Source organism: Coregonus lavaretus (assembly GCF_964263955.1).
Source record: "Coregonus lavaretus genome assembly, chromosome: 28".
NCBI classification, from domain to species: Eukaryota; Metazoa; Chordata; class Actinopteri; order Salmoniformes; family Salmonidae; genus Coregonus; species Coregonus lavaretus.
In genome coordinates this window covers 9,778,677-9,802,349 of record NC_140015.1, presented here as the reverse complement: position 1 = coordinate 9,802,349, position 23,673 = coordinate 9,778,677, and the positions used below count along the sequence as shown (strand labels likewise).

The following is a 23,673-nucleotide window of genomic DNA, read 5'->3' as shown; positions in this document are numbered from 1 at the left end:
CACCTCAAATAAAGTTTTCAATGTCCTGCATTGCAAGAAAGTTATCCTGCAACAGGGTAATCAAATGGAGATCCTACATCTGTATTCCCTTTATAATTCAGCACTCTGAAGTTAGATTTTGCCAAATTGTAGAGTAGTTTGGTTTCTGGTTTTCTTAAAAACAAGAGAGCACATCTGAAATGCCATTCATGCCAAGTCAACTCTGCCAAGATAATATAATTATGTAGGCAATGTGACGTTGTCTTAAACATATTAGAAAATAACAACTGGGTACTTAGTGTAAGAAAGATAAATGAATAAATGTTAACAACAATCAACCTTTTTGATTTTGTATTGTTTATCCTTATTATTTAGGTCAGGGATGGGCAACTTTCATGGGGGTGGAGGCCACAAAATATCTGAACTCATGAGGGGTCGCAGTGGCTCGCCGTCTCTATATCCACATCCATATCGACACATACAGTCAGAACCGGCCCTAGCTTTTGGGGGGAAATTTTGTTGGGCCTCCCACCTTGTGAGCAAAACATTTTAGCAGCCCCTCTGTTGACAGCGGAGAGAAAATGTTGCAGTTTTAAAGCAAGTTTGCTGCAAAAGATAATTGAAACTTGGATGTAATCCAATGAGATTTATTTAATTTTCTCTTGTTATTCAGAGTAATTTCCAAGTAATTTGGTGAGCAACTACTATCTAAATGTTTGATGGGAGACAATTTTCCCCAAACATCTTAAGGTAAACCAGAAAATCAAGTAATATTGTGGTATTGTGTTTAGACAAGAAGCGGCAGCAGAGTTTAGCATTAATTTTCAATGGAGCTAGGCGGGGGGCGGAATTCTATCCAGGCGGAGCTTTTGGCGGTGCTCGTGCATGTGAAAGCCGCTCAGCTGAGGCGGAGAAAATAGGAATCTGCTCTATTTGGGCGAACTCTACTCCGTCCCATCGCTTCCTGTCTGGAAATCCCTTAAGAGTTGTTAAATTAAAACGGCCTATAAATGCTCTGGGGCATTACTGTTAGGTGGTGTACACACATGGTTATGATGAACCCAGGTATGTGACATGTACAGTGCAGTGGAGGCTCCTCAGAGGAGGAAGGGGAGGACCATCCTCCTCAGTGAATTTCATAAAAATATATATTTTTAAACATTTAAAAAGTGATCCTTTTTAGATAAAACTATACTAAATATAATCACGTCACCAAATAATTGATTAAAACACACTATTTTGCAAAGAAGATCTACAGTAGCCTCAACAGCACTCTGTACGGTAGCACCATGGTGTAGCCGGAGGACAGCTAGCTTCCGTTCTCCTCTGAGTACATTGACTTCAATTCAAAACCTAGGAGGCTCATGGTTCCCACCCCCTTCCATAGACTTACACAGTAATTATGACAACTTACGGAGGACGTCCTCCAACCTATCAGAGCTCTTGCAGCATGAACTGACATGTTGTCCACCCAATCAAAGGATCAGAGAATGAATCTAGTACTGAAAGCATAAGCTACAGCTAGCTAGCACTGCAGTGCATAAAATATGATGAGTAGTTGACGCAAAGAGAAAAAGAAAATAGTTGAACAGTTAAAAAAAAATATATATATTCCTAAAGGGAGGGGAAGTTTCACTTACTAAGCTAGCAAATGCAGCTAGCTAGTTTAGCCTACTGAAACACCCTGCTCAAACAGAGGGATGCTATGTTAGCTAGCTGGCTATGACTATCCAACACAACACTGGAACTCTTCCAAGTCAAGGTAAGCTTTTGGTTTAACTAATGTATTGCCATCGGGCCCGCCGGTGTAACTGCTTACTGACTGTACACTGTAACGTTACTGCATGATTGTAGCTGATTTACTAACGCGTTAGTTCTGTTAGCTATGCTGACTAATATAGTGACAACAATGTAGGCTGTGTGTAGCGGTTTGGCTTGGAAAGGTTTTTTCGCCTGGTCACGTACAGCTGATTTGTTGTGCACTGAAGTCCACAAGCGAAGGGAAGAGGTGAAATGAGGAGAGCACATAACGTAGATGCGAGAAAGAATAAAACGTGGCTGCTATGAAACTGTGTTTACGCGTGATCAGGGGTGTATTCATTCCGCCAATTCTGTTGAAAAACATTTATTAAACGGAAGCAAATGGAACAAAATGGGGATAAACATACCTGAATTTGTCCAATAGAAACTCTAATTTGCAACTGTTGGACTAATGATTACACCCACTATCAGCTAGATGCAGGCAAGAGCGTGCAAGGCGGTATTGAATGTCACTGTCTGTCCATGTGTCACTATCTGTCACATAATTTGTCTCTCGACCTATGTGCACCTACGTTGTAAACTTTCATTCATAGGCTAGGTTGTAGCATCCTCATGATGGGTATAGGGGAAATTTGAGTATCATGTAGTAGCCTAAACCTATCGCTGTTACATTTAACTGGGTACATTTAACTGGGTGAATGGAATATGAATGACAGTCATCCAATATGCTGTAATAGAAATAAGGCCATACTCATGAAAAAAGAATTGTTCCCCCTCATCTGAAACGGCACTGACCGCCACTGGTACACTGCATTCGGAAAGTATTCAGACCACTTCACTTTTCCCACATATTTTTACGTTACAAACTTATTCTAAAATGGATTAAATAGTTTTTTTCCACCATAATGACAAAGCCAATTTTTTTGGCACATTTCTTACAAATAGAAAACTGAAATATAACATTTACATAAGTATTCAGACCCTTTACTCAGTACTTTCTTGAAGCACCTTTGGCAACAATTACAGCCTTGAGTCTTCATAGGTATGATGCTACAAGCTTGGCACACCTGTATTTGGGGAGTTTCTCCCATTCTTCTCTGCAGATCCTCTGAAGCTCTGTCAGGTTGGATGGGGAGCGTCGCTGCACAGCTATTTTCAGGTCTGTCCAGAGATGTTCGATCGGGTTCAAGTCTGGGCTCTCGCTGGGCCACTAAAGGACATTCAGAGACTTGTACCGAAGCCACTCCTGCGTTGTCTTGGCTGTGTGCTTAGGGTCGTTGTCCTGTTGGAAGGTGAACCTTCGCCCCATTCTGAGGTCCAGAGCGCTCTGGAGCAGGTTTTCATCAAGGATCTCGCTGTACTTTGCTCTGTTAATTTTTCCCCCGATCCTGACTAGTCTCCCAGTCCCTGCCGCTGAAAAACATCCCCACAGCATGATGCTGCCAACACCATGCTTCACCGTAGGGATGGTGCCAGGTTTCCTCCAGACGTGACACTTGGCATTCAGGCCAATGAGTTCAATCTTGGTTTCATCAGACCAGAGAATCTTGTTTCTCATGGTCTGAGAGACCTTTAGGTGACATTTGGCGAACTCCAAGCGGGCTGTCCTGTGCCTTTTACTGAGGAGTGACTACCGTCTGGCCACTCTACCGTAAAGGCCTGATTGGTGGAGTGCTGCAGAGATAGATGGTTGTCCTTCTGGGATGTTCTCCCATCTCCACAGAGGAACTCTGGAGCTCTGTCAGAGTGACCATCGGGTTCTTGGTCACCTCCCTGAACAAGGCCCTTCTCCCCGATTGCTCAGTTTGGCCGGGCGGCCAACTCTAGGACGAGTCTTGGTGGTTCAAAACTTCTTCCATTTAAGAATGATGGAGGCCACTGTGTTTTTGTGGACCTTCAATGCTGCAGAAATGTTTTGGTACCCTTCCCCAGATCTGTGCCTCGACACAATCCTGTCTCGGAGCTCTACGGACAATTCCTTTGACCTCATGGCTTGGTTTTTGCTCTGACATGCGCTGTCAACTGTGGGACCTTATATACAGTGGGGGAAAAAAGTATTTAGTCAGCCACCAATTGTGCAAGTTCTCCCACTTAAAAAGATGAGAGAGGCCTGTAATTTTCATCATAGGTACACGTCAACTATGACAGACATATTGAGAATTTTTTTTCCAAAAAATCACATTGTAGGATTTTTTATGAATTTATTAGCAAATTATGGTGGAAAATAAGTATTTGGTCACCTACAAACAAGCAAGATTTCTGGCTCTCACAGACCTGTAACTTCTTCTTTAAGAGGATCCTCTGTCCTCCACTCGTTACCTGTATTAATGGCACCTGTTTGAACTTGTTATCAGTATAAAAGACACCTGTCCACAACCTCAAACAGTCACACTCCAAACTCCACTATGGCCAAGACCAAAGAGCAGTCAAAGGACACCAGAAACAAAATTGTAGACCTGCAATTGTAAACCAGGCTGGGAAGACTGAATCTGCAATAGGTAATCAGCTTGGTTTGAAGAAATCAACTGTGGGAGCAATTATTATGAAATGGAAGACATACAAGACCACTGATAATCTCCCTCGATCTGGGGCTCCACGCAAGATCTCACCCCGTGGGGTCAAAATGATCACAAGAACGGTGAGCAAAAATCCCAGAACCACACGGGGGGACCTAGTGAATGACCTGCAGAGAGCTGAGACCAAAGTAACAAAGCCTACCATCAGTAACACACTACGCCGCCAGGGACTCAAATCCTGCAGTGCCAGACGTGTCCCCCTGCTTAAGCCCGTACATGTCCAGGCCCGTCTGAAGTTTGCTAGAGTGCATTTGGATGATCCAGAAGAGGATTGGGAGAATGTCATATGGTCAGATGAAACCAAAATATAACTTTTTGGTAAAAACTCAACTCGCCGTGTTTGGAGGACAAAGAATGCTGAGTTGCATCCAAAGAACACCATACCTACTGTGAAGCATGGGGGTGGAAACATCATGCTTTGGGGCTGTTTTTCTGCAAAGGGACCAGGACGACTGATCCGTGTAAAGGAAAGAATGAATGGGGCCATGTATCGTGAGATTCTGAGTGAAAACCTCCTTCCATCAGCAAGGGCATTGAAGATGAAACGTGGCTGGGTCTTTCAGCATGACAATTATCCCAAACACACCGCCCGGGCAACGAAGGAGTGGCTTCGTAAGAAGCATTTCAAGGTCCTGGAGTGGCCTAGCCAGTCTCCAGATCTCAACCCCGTAGAAAATCTTTGGAGGGAGTTGAAAGTCTGTGTTGCCCAGCGACAACCCCAAAACATCATTGCTCTAGAGGAGATCTGCATGGAGGAATGGGCCAAAATACCAGCAACAGTGTGTGAAAACCTTACAGAAAAGACTTACAGAAAACGTTTGACCTGTGTCATTGCCAACAAAGGGTATATAACAAAGTATTGAGAAACTTTTGTTATTGACCAAATACTTATTTTGCACCATAATTTGCAAATAAATTCATTAAAAATCCTACAATGTGATTTTCGGGATTTTATTTTCTCATTTTGTCTGTCATAGTTGACGTGTACCTATGATGAAAATTACAGGCCTCTCTCATATTTTTAAGTGGGAGAACTTGCACAATTGGTGGCTGACTAAATACTTTTTTCCCCCACTGTATACAGGTGTGTGCCTTACCAATTCATATCCAATCAATTGTATTTACCACAGGTGGACTCCAATCAAGTTGTAGAAACATCTCAAGGATGATCAATGGAAACAGGATGCACCTGAGCTCAATTTCGAGTCTCATAGCAAAGGGTCTGAATACCTATGTAAATAATGTATTTCTGTTTTGTATTTTTAATACATTTGTGAACATTTGAAAAAACCTGTTTTCGCTTTGTAATTATTGGGTATTGTGTATAGATTGATGAGGAACATGTTTTACTGAATCAATTTTAGAATAAGGCTGTAACGTAACAAAATGTGGAAAAAGTATGAATGCAGTGTATGTACAAAAACTGTCTTGGTGAATCAATAACAGCCAAGGTAAGTGGAAAATCATGAAAACCTTGTGAAGACTTACAGAAAACGTTTGACCTGTGTCATTGCCAACAAAGGGTATATAACAAAGTATTGAGAAACTTTTGTTATTGACCAAATACTTATTTTCCACCATAATTTGCAAATAAATTCATTAAAAATCCTACAATGTGATTTTCTGGAGAAAATAATTCTCAATTTGTCTGTCATAGTTGACGTGTACCTATGATGAAAGTTACAGGCCTCTCTCATCTTTTTAAGTGGGAGAACTTGCACAATTGGTGGCTGACTAAATACTTTTTTCCCCCACTGTATATGACAAGGGAACAACATTCCCACCTCTTTCATTGTCAATAATTAGATTTTGTCCATATGCTGGATGAAGAATAATAATAGATTCACTGGTTTGAGACCACAAAATCAACCAAAATAGTGCTGCTAATAGCTCTATATTTAAAATACTGTAATTGAAGAAAAATTGTTCACAGATTAAAATATTTAAAAATGCAAGTTCATTATAATTTCTACACACTTTCTACCTGGTTTAAGTTGTTTATGTTCAGACTGGAGTATTTTTCATTTAAAATAATATATACACTACCGGTCAAAAGTTTTAGAACACCTAATCATTCAAGGGTTTTTCTTTATTTTTACTATTTTCTACATTGTAGAATAATAGTGAAGACATCAAAACTATGAAATAACACATATGGAATAATTTAGTAACCAAAAAAAGTGTTAAACAAATCAAATATATTTTATATTTGAGATTCTTCAAATAGCCACCCTTTGCCTTGATGACAGCTTTGCACACTCTTGGCATTCTCTCAACCAGCTTCATGAGGAATGCATTTCAATTAACAGGTGTGCCTTCTTAAAAGTCCTTTGGTCTGGAGTCCAAATTGGAGATTTTTGGTTCCAACCGCCGTGTCTTTGTGAGACACGGTGTGGGTGAACGGATGATCTCTGCATGTGTATTTCCCACCGTAAAGCATGGAGGAGGAGGTGTTATGGTGTGGGGGTGCTTTGCTGGTGACACTGTCAGTGATTTATTTAGAATTCAAGGCACACTTAACCAGCATGGCTACCACAGCATTCTGCAGCGATACGCCATCCCATCTGGTTTGGGCTTAGTGGAACTATAATTTGTTTTTCAACAGGACAATGACCCAACACACCTCCAGGCTGTGTAAGGGCTATTTGACCAAGAAGGAGAGTGGAGTGCTGCATCAGATCACCTGGCCTCCACAATCCCCGACCTCAACCAAATTGAGATGGTTTGGGATGAGTCGGAACGCAGAGTGAAGGAAAAGCAGCCAACAAGTACTCAGCATATGTGGGAACTTCAAGACTGTTGGAAAAGCATTCCAATTGAAGCTGGTTGAGAGAATACCAAGAGCGTGCAAAGCTATCTTCAAGGCCAAGGGTCGCTATTTGAAGAATCTCAAATATATTTTGATTTGTTTAACACTTTTTTGGTTACTACATGATTCCGTATGGGTTATTTATAGTTTAGATGTCTTCACTACTATTCTACAATGTAGAAAATAGTAAAAAATAAAGAAAAACCCTTGAATGAGTAGGTGTTCTAAAACTTTTGACCGGTAGTGTACTTAAGTATATTTATCACACACCTACTTAAATATATTCAAATATATTAATGAAGTATGATTTAAGTTTATTTACATATATTTATTTTTCACTTGGGTTAATCAGATGGGAGCTCTTAAAACTGCTCAATTGTCAGTTATTAAAGAGCTCAGGTTTATAAAGTAGGTTTCCAAAGGTAGACAGTATACAATACAATTACAATAGTGTTGCAATGTAGGCTTCTTATACAACAGAATCCTTATTCAACTCTATTTGGGGAGGCATTATGTTTCTAAAGGTGACCTGAGGCTCAGACAGACATGTTTGGGAGATCCCTGTCATTAAGTGCGCATGTCCCCTCCGGCTCTCTGCAGGTACAACAACAGACCCAGAGTACAGTAAGGGAGCTTGCCAAGGCCAATGACGTCATTGTCTGTCCCCCTGGATCAATGAAGATGTTCGATCAGTGTAAGGGCTATTTGACCAAGAAGGAGAGTGATGGAGTGCTGCATCAGATGACCTGGCCTCCACAATCCCCCGACCTCAACCAAATTGAGATGGTTTGGGATGAGTCGGACTGCAGAGTGAAGGAAAAGCAGCCAGCAAGTGCTCAGCATATGTGGGAACTCCTTCAAAACTGTTGGAAAAGCATTCCAGGTGAAGCTGGTTGAGAGAATGCCAAGAGCATACAAAGCTGTCATCAAGGCAAAGGGTGGCTATTTGAAGAATCTCAAATATAAAATATACTTTGATTTGTTTAACTCTTTTTTGGTTACTACATGATTCCATATTTACATTGACATTTTATTTCATAGTTTTGATGTCTTCACAATTATTCTACAATGTAGAAAACCCTTGAATGAGTAGGTGTTCTAAAACTTTTGACCGGTAGTGTATACATACTTTAAAAACTTTTTTTTTGACTCAGACACCCAAGACCCATTTGAAACCTCCTGCGACCCAAATTTGGGTCGCAACCCACCAGTTGAGAATCGCTGCTTTAAATCATGCCATGGTACAATACTGTATTGAACATTTATATTTTGTTAAAATGATAGTTTCTCTCATTCTGCATTGTCTCATGGCAGCAGGCTATTTTACTGTAGGCTATATCAAGTGTTGCTATATGTCAGGTCAGGATACAGAGAATCATATTATTTACATGGATTTAAATTAGAAGTGCACAACTGCAATCCTCGAGGGCCACAGTCCTGCTGATCCTTCTTTTCTCCCTGGCACTTACAGTAATTGATCAGGTAATGTCATTGATTGGTTGTGCACCTTATATTGCCAATACAAGCCAAGCAGGTTAAACTCATGAAAAGTGCCTCATGTCTGAGTCTCGTGATTTTAGAGTACCTGGCGTCAGTGGGGGTCTTTGTGTTTGTCCTCTCAGCAGGGATGTGTGTAGACATTTAAGGCTGGTCCAGGTGCAGAAACAAGAAAAAGGTGCATCAGATTCTGCCTCAAATCCGGGACCCAGTTATTAGTACCAACTTTAATATGTCTATGTAATGTAAACATTTGGTCATGTGTTGCTTTTATTTACCATGGGTATATACATCCGGAGAGTTTGAACAATACATAGTGGAGAGAAGTAGAAATAGAGAGAAATACTGCGACAAAAAGTGCAAGTTAGACACAATTGAACAACTGGTATACTTTGAGTTTATGTGAAGTTACATGAATAGTTAAAATATGTTATGTATACGTTATTGGAAAGTAAAATCAAAGACGTTACTTTTTAGTTCAGTTACTGGCTTTATGTCTGTAATGATGTTTTTGCAAGCACTAGACTGGCCTATGATGTAGCCTGGACGATTTACAAGAGTGGTCTCTGACAGGGCGGGGTGTCTGGTCTTTGACAATACTCTGATTGATTTACGAGCTGAGTCCATAGATCAGTGGAGAAAATGATACAATGTTGCCTCTGATTTGATGTGACGCGAGATGAATGCATGCTGCGCGCGCATTTACATCAGACGACGGAAGTGCACAGCAGAAACATAGAGGAAAAGCGACAAGGGAGTGAAAACGAAGCAGAATTAGTCAATGAGAGAGAGAGGAAGGAGAGGAGAGGAGAGAGCGAGTAAGGAAAAGAAAGGAGAGAAAGCAATACGGAGGCTGCAGGGTTGCTCGGTAGAGGTGGACGTGGCGGGTCCGGTTCAGTTTGAAGCCAAGCAACTGTGGCGACGGCGAGCCGAAGGCTAAAAAAGCCATGAATCGGAGAAACCGCAGGTAGCTATTGCTAGCTTGCAGTTTTTTTTTTTAAATACTGATTTCCTTCTTTTTCCACCTCTTTCTCATATGCCAGTGTGTGAATGTCATGGCCCAGCACAGGTTTCGTAATTCGACACAATTTATTTAGTTTAACGACACTTGCCTAGTACTACCTGCAAGGGTTCAGGATGCACGCTCAAAGTTAATAAAAAAGTAGTAGCTAGTAACAGTACAGTATAGCCGTCTTACTTTCTTTCCTTCCTAGCTACATGTCATCGAGCTAACTAGGCGCATCTGTAAAGCTAATTCGCAGCATCGACGTTAGCGATAAACAAGATGGCCACTGGCTGGCTGGCTAGCTAGCTAGGAATGGCATTTTGCCCTGTCTTTGTATGATAGTAGTCAGCTGGTAAACTGAAAAATGCCTTTTAAAAATTATGCAAAGAGTTGGCCGGTGAAAAAAATCCTCCCTCCGAAAAGTTATTTCTGGTTGTAAGCGCTTCATATGTCACCCAATAGCTTGCTTATAGCCATCCTCAGCCAACTGGGTGAAAAAATAATCACCGCCAGATTCTTGCAGCCGACTAGTGCATGATGTGCGTGGCGGGTTTGGCATGCTACCTAGCTGGTCAGAACATGCAGGTAATGCATGAACACTCATGTTGAAGCTTACATTAAAGTCCTTAATTTTGGTAGCATGTGATATTTAGATTTCAAGGCGAGTTATTGTATAGTCATCGAATTGATGAGCATGAATGTTGTGAAGTTAGAAGTAGCCAAAACTATTTCAGGACGTTTGGCTGCGAACGTCTCACCAGCCATCATTAAAACTTTTCAAGATAAGGCCTACTTCATTTTTCTAGAATGTTAGTAGTCAAAATACAAAACACAGTTGTCAAAGTTTGTACATCTCTATTGTCATTGCACATCTGTGTGTGTTTCCTATACATATAACTTGCTTGTCACTAGTTATTGTGAGTCAGTGTAGCAATGTGTAGTTTATCTTTTTAGTCATGTTTTATTTGTGTAATTATAAGCCAATGTTATTATGAGTTGACAGACCTATTTTTAAAATGTTATTATTACTTTCCCAACAAGGCCTACCAGTTACATTACCCCTGCTATATTCTAATTGAATTGAGGCCATTAAAAGACAATAGGTTAAATTTTTTAAACTGAATTATCTCATATCCATTGTCTTCTTTCATTCCAGGGGCTTCAAAGATAGGTGTTGCTCCTAACCCAAGGAAGAAGGCTTGGCATCAGAACAAGCTGTACTGTCAGAGGGACACTCAAGTGGACCAAGGCTCTTTTCAGGGCAAAGTAGTACTATTCTCTGATCCATTACGGGACTAACTGGAGACGGGTGCATAAGGACTCTGCAGCCATGGCAGAGTTAGAGACCGAGTGCATCACGCTAGGACTCGACACGCTGCATGCATCAGAGTGTGGCTCGCCGCCGCTGGATCCACTTCGGCCTGAGTGCACCTCGCCAACCCTCCACCTGCTCTCGTCCGACTGCAGCACGCCCACGCTCGGCACGCTGGCGGCAGAGATCGCAGAGCCCATGGTCATGCTGCCCTGCGTGAAGACTGAGCCCGCAGATGACCTGGACCCCATCCGCACTGTGGACCTGTCAGAGATCCAGCCTCTGAGCACGGCGGAGCTGGGCCACGAACAGATCAAGATGGAGATCAGTGGGCTGGACTACATCAAGTCTGAGCACCACGTCCACGGCCTCCACTGCTTCCACAGCTCAGAGTACGAGAGCGACTCATATTCTATGAAGTCTCACTACGAGCCCAGCCTGGTGTTCGACTACATCACCCACGTGTCCGACAGCCTGGACTACATAAAGTCGGAGCAGCACGCCGACCTGCAGTGTTATTATACCACCGAGCTCGGGGCCATGAAGACTGAGTACGAGCCCAACCTGATGTCCAGCCACATCAAGACAGAGATGAGCCTCGAGTCCATCCACATGGCCGAGCTGCGGACCGAGCTAAACAAGCTCAGCCATGACGGGGTCATGGAAGGCCATAGGCTAGACAATGAGTTCCCTGGCGCAGGAGGCCTCTACGAGCTGCAGTCCGCCCAGGCTGGCAAAGGCTCAGGCCACACAAGCACGAAAGGGCATAGCACAACCCCACGCAAACCTCGTAACCTCAGTGGTGAGAAGCCTTTCTCTTGCACCCAGTGTGGGAAGAATTTCAGCACTCTGGGGAACCTCAAAACACACCAGCGCATTCACACAGGAGAGAGGCCGTATACCTGCTCGCAGTGCGGCAAGAGCTTCGGCCAGGCAGGGAACCTGAAGAGGCACCAGCTCATCCACACGGGTCAGAAACCCTACATCTGTGCCCACTGCCCCAAGGGCTTCACCAAAGCAGATGACCTCCGCTCACACCAGCGTCTACACACCGGCGAGAAGCCCTTCTGTTGCCTTCAGTGTGGGAAGAGCTTCGGGCAGTCCAAGGAGCTCAAAGCCCACCAGCTAAGCCACACCGGAGAGAGGCCTTTCTGCTGCCAACACTGCGGGAAGAGCTTCACCAAGGAAATGAGCTACCACAACCACCTGCAGATTCACACAGGCGAGAAACCGTACAGCTGCTCTCAGTGCGGGAAGACATTCAGCAACTCGGGGGTCCTCAAAACGCACGAGAAGATACATTCCGGGGTGAGGCCATTCGGCTGCACACAGTGTGGTAAGAGCTTTGGCCGTTTGGGACATCTTAAAGCACACCAGCAAATCCACACTGGGGAGCGACCTTTCGCCTGCCTCCAGTGTGGGAAGAACTTCAGCCAGTCAGGCCATCTCAAAGCACACGAGCAAATTCACAAAAGAGAGAGATCAGACATGAGCAGCAGTAGCTCCAGCAGCAGTGGCGGCAGCAGCAGCCGCAGTACTGATAGTAGCTAAATACCTTTAACCTCTTCAAAGTATTATTCCTTCTTTTTTTATATAAATACTATATATAAATATGTTTTTCCTTACACTTTTCTTACGTTTTTCATACCTTTTGTGCTTTTTGTGTTATGTTCTTTGGGGGTCAACTTGACTGATTTGCTATTATGCAAATGTCTGTTTGTTGGGATCAGTGAAGTTACTGGGGGACTTATAGAAAACTTTGTATCTCGTCTGATCTGTGTTGTAGTGAGTGCCATTCCAGTTTCTTTCCTCCAGAAAAGTCACTCATTGTGTACACCCATATTGATAACATGTAATTCCTAAACCATGTACTGGAATTCATTATTAAAGAAACTAATGCAACACAATCTCTCTTTCCTTTTGTTTGGTCCTGAATTATGATCTTGAATGATGATCTTGTATACCAGAAGGGCAAATTAATCTCTTTACTAGAACATTGGTAACAAGTTAAGACTGAATGTTGTACCGCAATTGCACACTACTGTATCGGCACTATGCTCGTATTATAAAAGTGTACAGATCCGAGAAAGTAGTATAGATACCGGTAGCACTATTTTACAGTAATGTTTCCACTGGTAGGTACCGGGTATGTAATAGGAAATTAAGTTATGTAGTAACAATGGGTACTGTAGTATTTTCATTGTAGAAAAGATGACTCCCACACCTTTATGTTTATTGTGATTACCATCACTTCCCTGCTAGGTATGTGATTTCATGGTTGTTTTTACAATTCTTAGTTATAACATGCACTTTATTATTGCACACTAGTGCTATGGCATTATAGAGTTACAGAATGAAGATACCAGTAACCACAGACAATGTCATTTGATCATTTTAATTATTCAACCACCAGCAGCACATTGTCGTTAGGTTCACAATATCATTGGCTGAATTTGAATGGACTTTTAAGGCTAATATATCATGCTTCCTGAGTGTTATACCTTTTTAATAGATTCACTAGAACTCACACTTCATGTTTTAAGATGTAACAGGTTGTCTCTTGAAAATGAATGGAATTAATGCTGTAGAGATAGAGAATAGCTTGATAAGTTGATTTAGTTGGGTTGACCCTAGCCATGACTAAACCTCATTCAAATCAAATTTTATTTGTCACATACACGTGTTTAGCAGATGTTATAGCGGGTGTAGCGGAATGCTTGTGCTTCTAGCTCCGACAGTGCAGTAATATCTAACAAGTAATATATAACAATTTCACAACATATACCTAATACACAAAACTAGTAAGGAATGGAATTTAAGAAAATATACATAAATTGACTAAAATACAGTAGAATATTATAGAATAGAATGCAGTATATACAAATGAGATGTAAATGTAGTGCAAGATATGTAAACATTATTAAAGTGACTATTGTTACATTTCTTAAAGTGGCCAGTGATTTCAATAGACAGCAGCAGCCTCTAATGTGCTAGTGATGGCTATTTAACAGTCTGATGGCCTTATGATAGAAGCTGTTTTTCATTCTCTCGGCCTCAGCTTTGATGCACCTGTACTGACCTCGCCTTCTGGATGATAGCAGGGTGAACAGGCAGTGGCTCGGGTGGTTGATGTCCTTGATGATCTTTTTGGCCTTCCTGTGACATCGGGTGCTGTATGTGTCTTGGAGGGCGGGTAGTTTGCCCCCGATAATGCGTTCGGCAGACCGCACCACCCTCTGGAGAGCCCTGCGGTTGTGGGTGGTGCAGTTGCCGTACCAGGTGGTGATACAGCCCAACATGATGCTCTCAATTGTGCGTCTGTAAAAGTTTGTGAGGGTTTTAGGTGCCAAGCCAAATTTCTTCAGCCTCCTGAAGTTGAGGAGGCTCTGTTGCACCTTCTTCACCACACTGTCTGTGTGGGTGGACAATTTCAGTTTGTCGGTGTGTGACTCCGGATGGCATGACACCACCTCACCATCTCAACCACTTCCGTTATCACAGTTACCACCGTGGAGCTGCTAGTGCTACAAAACAAACGGTGAGTCACAAACCTATATCTTGTATTTTTCATCTCAAATATTGTTTCATTAGTTATTTCATTTAAAATATTTTCTCACCACATGGATTCCCCTCCATCCACCATAGTCACTGTCTTGGTTGTGGTGGAGGAACTTCCACCGATGTTACTGCAAGACAAATAAGAGATAAAGAGATGAATGACATTCAAATATTGCACTGCTTCAAAACCTACAGCATATCATCAATTCTTAAGTCCAAACACTTTCCCCACCTCAGGTCCAGACTAGCCCCTCCATCCTCCATTGTGGTGATCACGGTTGTGGTGGAGGATGAGGACATTCCGCTGTTACTACAAAACATATAAGAGCAAGGTAAGTCATTGACATTCAAATACCACAGGGCATCACAACCTTTATTACTGTGTTATTTCACTTCAAACATTTTCCCACCTCAGACTTGCCCCTCCGGCCACTATTTTCACCATCTTGGTCATGCTGGAGAACATTCCACTGCTGATAGACAAATAACATTTACATTTACATTTACGAAATTTAGCAGACGCTCTTATCCGGAGCGACTTACAAATTGGTGCATTCACCTTATAGCCAGTGGGATAACCACTTTACAAGATTGCTTTATCCTATCCCAGGTATTCCTTAAAGAGGTGGGGTTTCAAGTGTCTCCGGAAGGTGCTGAGTGACTCCGCTGTCCTGGCGTCGTGAGGGAGCTTGTTCCACCATTGGGGTGCCAGAGCAGCGAACAGTTTTGACTGGGCGGAGCGGGAACTGTGCTTCCGCAGAGGTAGGGGGGCCAGCAGGCCAGAGGTGGATGAACGCAATGCCCTCGTTTGGGTGTAGGGACTGATCAGAGCCTGAAGGTACGGAGGTGCCGTTCCCCTCACCGCTCCGTAGGCAAGCACCATGGTCTTGTAGCAGATGGGAAGAGAAGAGATAGATACATTAAACATTCACAAACAGGTCTTCAAAACTTGTATTCATACTTTTGAAATGAAATTGTTTCCCCCACCTCACGCTACCCTCTCCATCCATCGGTCTCCTGTACTCCGTGATCTCCATCTCCAGCCTGGTCTCGATGTCCAGCAGCATCTGGTATTCGTGTCCCTGACGCTCCAGGTCAGCCCTGAGATTTCCCAAATGCCGTTTTTGCTTTATCATTATGGGGTATTGTATGTAGATTGATGGGGGGTGGGGGGTCTGAATACTTTCCGAATGTACTGTATATGAAAAGATCTTGTACTTGAGAAACTGGGACTGGAGTTGATCCAGTGTCTGAACTCTCCTACTATAGAGCCTGAGCCAGCAGAGGGAGTGCTACTCCACCTTACTGCATACAACTCATCAAATCTAATTGAGCTTTATTAGCATGTACATAGCACTTCAGTAGATTTGAACATGTAAGATAAAACTCAACAAAATCATATGAGACCTATTGCATATCATATTTAACAAGGTTATCTTTCTTCATCTTTTCAGAAGCCAAAGTCATTATAGGTTATTATTATCAATAACCATAGATATAATATACCATCCAAATCATAACATCATGTACATCATCATATGCATATGATTTTATTTAAAGTGTTCAATGTCATGATAATAGGAGGTTTATTGAGATTTGTCCATAGTTTATATTTTATTAATACCTGCATGCGTTTACATGAATGTCCTGATGAGATATGATCACATGGGCGACATATGGTTTGAAAACCTACTTCTCCCTGAAGTCATCATGGGCCAGTCCTGCATTTCCGATGCTCAGAAGAATAGTTCCTTTCAGATGAATGGCAGCCAGGAAATGAAAAGGTCATTGTTATGACTATACAAGCAATAAGGCCCAAGGGGGCATGGTGGTATTTTGTGAACATTCTTAAGTGGTGTTGCTTGGCACGACCTACGCCTCAGTCTGAACAACAACATTAATTACCAACACCCATATTCAAGATAAATCAATCAGATGTAATATGAACCCTTTCAATAGATTATCTGCTCTATTGAAATATTCCTCATCATCATCAACTCTGGGTTTGATGGGCAATAAGGCATTTTCAGCTGTCTAGTCAAATCTATGTAACATGGTCCATCTCTGCCACGACAGACCCAAAAGTCGAATCAGCAACAACTCAGTGCACGTAACCCCAATCCAACAACACAGTGTACATTGAACACATTACTGCTATATCACACAAAACAAAAGGTTGACCTGGAGGTCAACAATGATAGTATAGAAAGCAGAGAAGTCAGTTGGAGCCGGAGACACCTTACTCTCCAGAAACAGGAGGATCTTCATCTCCAGATCAGCGTTGGCTTTCTCCAGGGTGGCCACCTTGCCTAGGTAGGTGGCTAAACGGTTATTCTGGTTCTGCATGGCGAACTTCCCGCTGACAATGTTGTCTGCTGCTTCAGACATGGCCATGCCTCCTCCACCAAAGCCTCCTCCTTCACCTCCACCGAAGCCGAATCCACCACCACCACCAGCAGAGAAGGACCTGGAGGCACTGGAACTGGAGATGCGCACCCCAGAGCCACCTGCACCCCCATACACACTGCCGGCCCTCATGCCACTGATGCGGCTGCCACCTCCCATGCTGCCACCTCCAGACATGGAGAGGCGAGAGGAGCCGATAGTGAGTTCATAAATCTTTAAATGTGGTTTGGCAATGTGACTGTTTGTACAAGCTGTGCCAATTATTGCAATATGAATACTTCATCTTCGCTACAGACAAGATGAAACCAAGACATCTGTGAAAAACATGCCCTGGATTTAGAAACCCAATGATGTAGTCAATAATAGTGATCTGGTGCTCAGTTTGACAGTCTTAAATCACTTCTTGAATCATATTTATAAACTTCTACAAGTTCACAACCATTATGTAATCTTAGCTGACACAGCTATATCACACTGAAATGTAATAATAATTAGTTAATTTACGTTAACTAAAATGTGAAAGTGAACAAAGTTTCCAATTTATATGGGCATTTATGGAAAAACGTACAAGTAATTGCTGAAACTTACAAGTCATTGCTTCAGTTTGGTTAAAGATACTTAAAAAAATCCTAAAACCTGTTTATTTTCTCATGAGGTGCAGTTGTTGTGACAGAACAGCGTGTGTGCATGTACGGTGCCTTCAGAAAGTATTCACATCCCTTGACTTTTTCCACATTTTATTTGTCAAGGATATACACAAAATACTCTGTAATGTCAAAGTGGAAGAAAATTCTAACAAAAAATATGAAAAATAAAACACTAATATATCTTAATCAGATATTTATTCAACCCCTTGAGTCAATACATGCTAGAATTCCCTTTGGCAGCAATTACAGATGTGAGTCTTTCTGGGTAAGTCTCTAAGCGACAATAATTGAACGTGATTCTTAAAAAAATTCTTCAAGCTCTGTCAAGTTGATTGTTGATCATTGCTAGACAGTCATTTTCAAATCTTGCCATAGATTTTCAAGCCGATTTAAATCAAAACTGTAACTAAGTAACTCAGGAACATTCAATGTCGTATTGATAAGCAACTCCAGTCTATATTTGGCATTGTGTTTTAGGTTATTGTCCTGCGGAAAGGTTAATTTGTCTCCCAGTGTCTGTTGGAAAGCAGACTGAACCAGGTTTTTGTCTAGGATTTTGCCTGGGCTTAGCACTATTACGTTTATTTTTATCCTAAAACACTCCCTAGTCCTTGCCGATGACAAGCATACCCACAACATGATGCAGCCACCCCCATGCTTGAAAATATGAAGAGTTGTACTCCATGATGCGTTGTTTGGATTTGCCTCAAACATAACGCTTTGTATTCAAGACATAAAGTAAATTTTTTTGCCATATTGTTTGCAGGTATACTTTGCAAACAGGATGCATATTTTGGAATATTTTAATATTACAAGAAGGCTTCCTTCTTTTCACTCTGTCATTCAGGTTAGCATTGTTGAGTTACTACAATGTTGTTGATCCATCCTCAATTTTCTCCTATCACAGCCATTGAACTCTGTAACTGTTTTAAAGTTACAGCTGGCCTCATAGTGAAATCCCTTAGCGGTTTCCTTCCTCTTCGGCAACTGAGTTAGGAAGGACCCTTTTATCTTTGTAGTGACTGGGTGTATTGATACACCATCCAAAGTGCAATTAATTAACTTCACCATGCTCAAAGGAATATTCAATGTCATCTTTATTTTAATTTTTACACCTCTACCAATAGGTGTCCTTCTTTGCGAGGCATTGGAAAACCTCACTGGTCTTTGTGGTTGAATCAGTGTTTGAAATCCACTGCCCAATTTAGGGGCCTTATAGATAATTGTATATGTGGGGTACAGAGATGTGTTAGTCATGTTAAAATCATGTTAAACACTATTATTGCACACAGGGTGATTCCATGCAACTTATTATGTAACTAGTTAAGCAAATGTTTACTCCTGAATTTATTTAGGCTGGCCATAACAAACGGTTTGAATACTTATTGCCTGAAGACATTTCAGTTTTTCATTTTTTATAAAATTCAGGTTGTAACACAACAAAATGTGGAAAGGGGTGTGAATACTTTCCGAAGGCACTGTATGTTTGCATGCACAAGAGTGCACCTGTTTGTGTTGAGGCAGGGGTAAGAATTTAGCCTATGATATCAAATAAATTAGAGCCTGCTGTTACATGACATGGCCTTTCTGTAAATTTGATGTCAATCTTATTTTAAATGTCATATGTCAGACCATTTCAATGTCAAGCACACATATTTTTCTGACTGTGGAGAACACTTAATAAATTGATCTTTTTGCAAAAGGGTGGAGTATAATTATCCTTAGCTTGTGCTATATGAAAATGCTTACTTAGCTTGTGATATATGCAAAATGTAAGTTAGATTTAGTTTGACGTCTATAGGAACATAGTTTTCTGGAAGACTATAATTTAGAACAAGTTAACCTTTTACATGTAAGATAAATTGTTGATATCTACTGCTATTATAGTGTTATGAGAATGCAGGCTCACAATGCAGAAAGAAACACCTTGTACGTGACCTTATCTGACTGGTATACATACTGTAAAAATATAATGTAACTCCCTTCAGGGCACTTCACTAAGTTCACTGTCGCACAAAATCTGTTATTTGCTGCATGTATTGGTTATTCATTTAGGCAAATCTTTCTTTGACATAGTTTCCTTGCTACGTATAGGCCTAGATTTGACATACCATGAACCCCTCTATTATGAATTGATGTTAGATCAAAATGTATCCAAAATACCTTGTGTACCCAGATTAAACCTAGTCCTGGACAAAATATTTGCATTGAACATCACATTTCTAGTCTAGGACTAGACTTCTATGTTTGGAAAACCAGTCCAATGTGTTGACTGATGAGCATAAAGAGTGGATTATTTCTAAGGTTGGTCATGGGAGTGGCCATACAGGTGTAACAGAAGACATCTCAGACCAGTGAGTGTTAAAGCTACAGTATGTGATTTGAAAAACAACTAAATGGGATCCCCACCACTTGTTTTTGGTAAACAGCTGAGGGATGGGGCTAGGGAAATGTACCACCCCTCAGATTCATAGACAGTGCTCTAGATGCAAGGAACAACTTCCACATGATAGATTTAACCATATTTTGAAGCTAAACATTTTGTTTACAGCGTTGTTTGTAAACAATGGAGTAATAAAACGTTATATTTTGGGTTATGATAAAGACAGACAGTTGTGGTAAGGTCATGAGTAATGTATTAGTTATATTCTTCAAAGAATCAATGGGTATATCAAGAATTGAGATTACCATTGAACAGACTCCCAAATCCCAGACAGTATCTTCAAACAGAAGACTATGATAGGGTTTCTCCCTGTAGATAGATAAGTAGTTTATTAATCTAAACTGACATATGGAATTGTTTTAGGAAGGTCGTACCATGGATCATTTAGCTTTTTGATTTGGATTTTTACGAACCCTTTAAGTATCAAAAGATTATATTAAAAACATGTTTTGATAAAATATTGAATTTGGCCTTTACTGCTATAGCCCATAGAAATGCATTGATTAACAAACACATTCATAAATGTCAAAAAAGACAGTCAAAAATAAATCATAAGGAATAAGGTTTTGAAGTGTCTGTCCTATACCTAGGAGATATAAGAAAGCTCAGGAAATATGTATATATATATATATATATTACACATATTTAAGCCCTTATTTTTGTTGGCACAAAACTACCTCCATACTTCCATTCATTTGTATGGGTTACCTTTAGACGAGTCCTGGGACACTTATTCAATGTAGAGCAGAACAGAGATCACCATCGTGTTCGTGAGAGTCTCCCCTTTCTACAGTAGGGTCATATTAACTGGATGTGGAAGGATAGGGGGATCCATCAAGAAAATACTCATAAGACTACTCAGATACACTTGAAAAAAAGAAGTCAGGAGTAAACATTGGCCTGTGATATACTACAGATATGATATGCTCAGGTCTATTTCAATCCAACCACATGTTAACTGAAGGTTACTGGAGTTGAGAATAGGAAAGTGGGGCTTTAGAATCACCTCTGGTCAACAGGGGCTGACAAGACAGAGGGGCAGAGAGGAGTTGTGTGTGTGATGATGTCTCAACCTAGTGTGCGGCTCTCAGAGTACTCCATCCTGCGGGCAGTGATGGCGGCAGCCAGGTTAATGAAGCTGCGGCAGGGTGTGGTCTGGAGGAGGGGGGAGGACAGGGGAAGGGTGGCACACCGTGCTGCCAGGGCCCCACAGCTGCCCAGGTGTCTGGGAGGAGGAGGAGGAGGAGGAGGAGGAGGAGGAGGAGGAGGAGGAGGAGGAGGAGGAGAGGGAGAAAAGGATGTGTTAATCTGTGGTAAAGTCACTGGTCTTATGCTCAGATAGGTTTAGCCTGCTGTATTGACTATTTTTTGTTTGATAGTCATCATTCTTTTCAAACACCAGCAGAATATAACTGAGTTTTACAGTATCATAACAAAGACAATCTACATTATTCTGTCCCAGTTTGGTGAAAATAGTCTGATAGTGTGTTTAAATCCCAGACTTAAAACAATGAGATCAGACCAAACCCTTTCAAAAGCTCAATAACTTCAACTATGTAGTAGGTCTTTCTAAAATGGTTACTAAACTCAAAGACAAAGCTGAGACACCTGAGGGTTATGAACAGAGCACGTTGACTGCACATGTGTAGGAGCCTAGAAGACCTGCCAGAGGGACCCCCTTCCTCTCTCAGTCCTGTGAATCAACTGACTCAACATTCCGATGCAGCATCTTGCATTGACCCACTCAAAAATTACTGTCATACAAAATATGTAGCTGAATTGATAGCCTACCCTACATAATCACCTAGGCCAGTGCTTCCCGAACCTTTTCACTCATGCCCCCCTTTTATCATGTGGGAACATCTCGTGCACCCCCATGCCCCATGCCTGCCCCAATTGAATGAACTGCTACTATTGTTAAAAAAGACAAGATGTTACTTTTTTTTCTTAAAATGTAGTTCTTAAAATTAGCCTTTTAATCAATACGAAACAGAATGTGCAAATACCAGTACTCATTCCATATTGAAATCAAGAAGAAAAATAATGAGAAAGGAGAAATAAACCAGCTTTCTGCTGTGCAATGTCACATTCCTATGACTAGGGTGGGCCAATTTCTCTTGTAGATTTACTCAATTTGAAATAAAAATTAAAGTGGTTCTGGGTGATCATTAGGTTGCATAAACATAATTAGTGCTTTCCCCCCACAATTTCGGCCTACAAATATGTTTTCTAAACATAGTAGGGAGGAGGTTAGATTGCTGCCGCTGGTCAGAGTCTGGGAGACAGGGAGGTTGCCTCTGATTGGGGAGAGAAACAGGCTTGCTTGTAGCATACCGTTATATCTGTGGCATACCGTTCGAATGCTGCAGACGTTTTGGTGAGAAGACCGATTTTCGGGATGTCTCCTGGTCTGACAAACAGTGCTGTAGCTCTGCCACTTTCAACCGCAGATGCGGAAGGGCGACACAGGCGGATGCGTTGGATTTAGATGTTTTTATTACGTTACTTAGATTGACATACCGGTGCGTCAATAGGCTCTAGGGGTTAAATCCTACCCATTCATATTTCATTTTCTATATACCTGGCTGCTTGGGATGTTCCACCCTGGAGTAACTGGTCCTTCTGATTATCCTGACATGAAGGGGAGACTCGGAATGGTTGTCAAACTTTTCACTCTTAGCTGAATTTCTGAATGTAATTGTATCATATTAACATTTCAGAATAAATGAGTGCTGTAAATATGTTTCATGTAAATATGTTAGATTATCATGCTGGGACATGTACATGTAGGTTTTCTTAACTTCTACTTGCATCCCTAAAGCCAACACTAGTTGACACCCCACCTAGTAATCAGGCTAACACCGAGCTCCACCTTACCACTCACAACTGAAACTATTTCATGAAGTTTAATTAAATAGGTACACATGAAATCATTCATGAAACAAAAGCAGTCGTTTAAATTTTTTTATCACAGCCATTGAACTCTGTAACTGTTTTAACGTTACAACTGGCCTCATGGTGAAATCCCTTAGCGGTTTCCTTCCTCTTTGGCAACTGAGTTAGGAAGGACGCCTGTATCTTTGTAGTGACTGGGTGTATTGATACACCATCCAAAGTGCAATTAATTAACTTCACCATGCTCAAAGGAATATTCAATGTCTGCTTTATTTTAATTTTTACACCTCTACCAATAGGTGTCCTTCTTTGCGAGGCATTGGAAATCCTCCACTGGTCTTTGTGGTTAAATCAGTGTTTGAAATCCACTGCCCAACTTAGGGGCCTTACAGATAATTGTATGTGTGGGGTACAGAGATGTGTTAGTCATGTTAAAATAATGTTAAACACTATTATTGCACACAGAGTGAGTCCATGCAACTTATTATGTAACTAGTTAAGCAAATGTTTACTCCTGAATGTATTTAGGCTGGCCAAAACAAACGGTTTGAATAGTTATTGCCTGAAGATATTTCAGCTTTTCATTTTTTATACAATTCAGGCTGTAACACAACAAAATGTGGAAAGGGGTGTGAATACTTTCCGAAGGCACTGTATGTTTGCATGCACAAGAGTGCACCTGTTTGTGTTGAGGCAGGGGTAAGAATTTAGCCTATGATATCAAATAAATTAGAGCCTGCTGTTACATGACATGGCCTTTCTGTAAATTTGATGTCAATCTTAT

General features: G+C 41.4%; 1 protein-coding gene across 1 annotated transcript; it reads left to right on the top strand.

Annotated features, from left to right (window-relative positions):
* Positions 1–9,341: 9,341 nt before the first annotated feature.
* Positions 9,342–12,830, top strand: LOC311103792 (uncharacterized protein). The gene is made up of 2 exons (XM_084145444.1): positions 9,342–9,589; positions 10,785–12,830. Exon 2 carries the CDS (start codon positions 10,959–10,961, stop codon positions 12,489–12,491), a length of 1,533 nt encoding a protein of 510 aa, XP_084001570.1. The 5' UTR covers positions 9,342–9,589; positions 10,785–10,958; the 3' UTR covers positions 12,492–12,830.
* The last annotated feature ends 10,843 nt before the right edge of the window (positions 12,831–23,673 follow it).

Bases quoted from the DNA above. Each gene is read 5' to 3' on its own strand.
- LOC311103792 (XM_084145444.1), top strand. From the start codon at position 10,959: ATGGCAGAGTTAGAGACCGAGTGCATCACGCTAGGACTCGACACGCTG.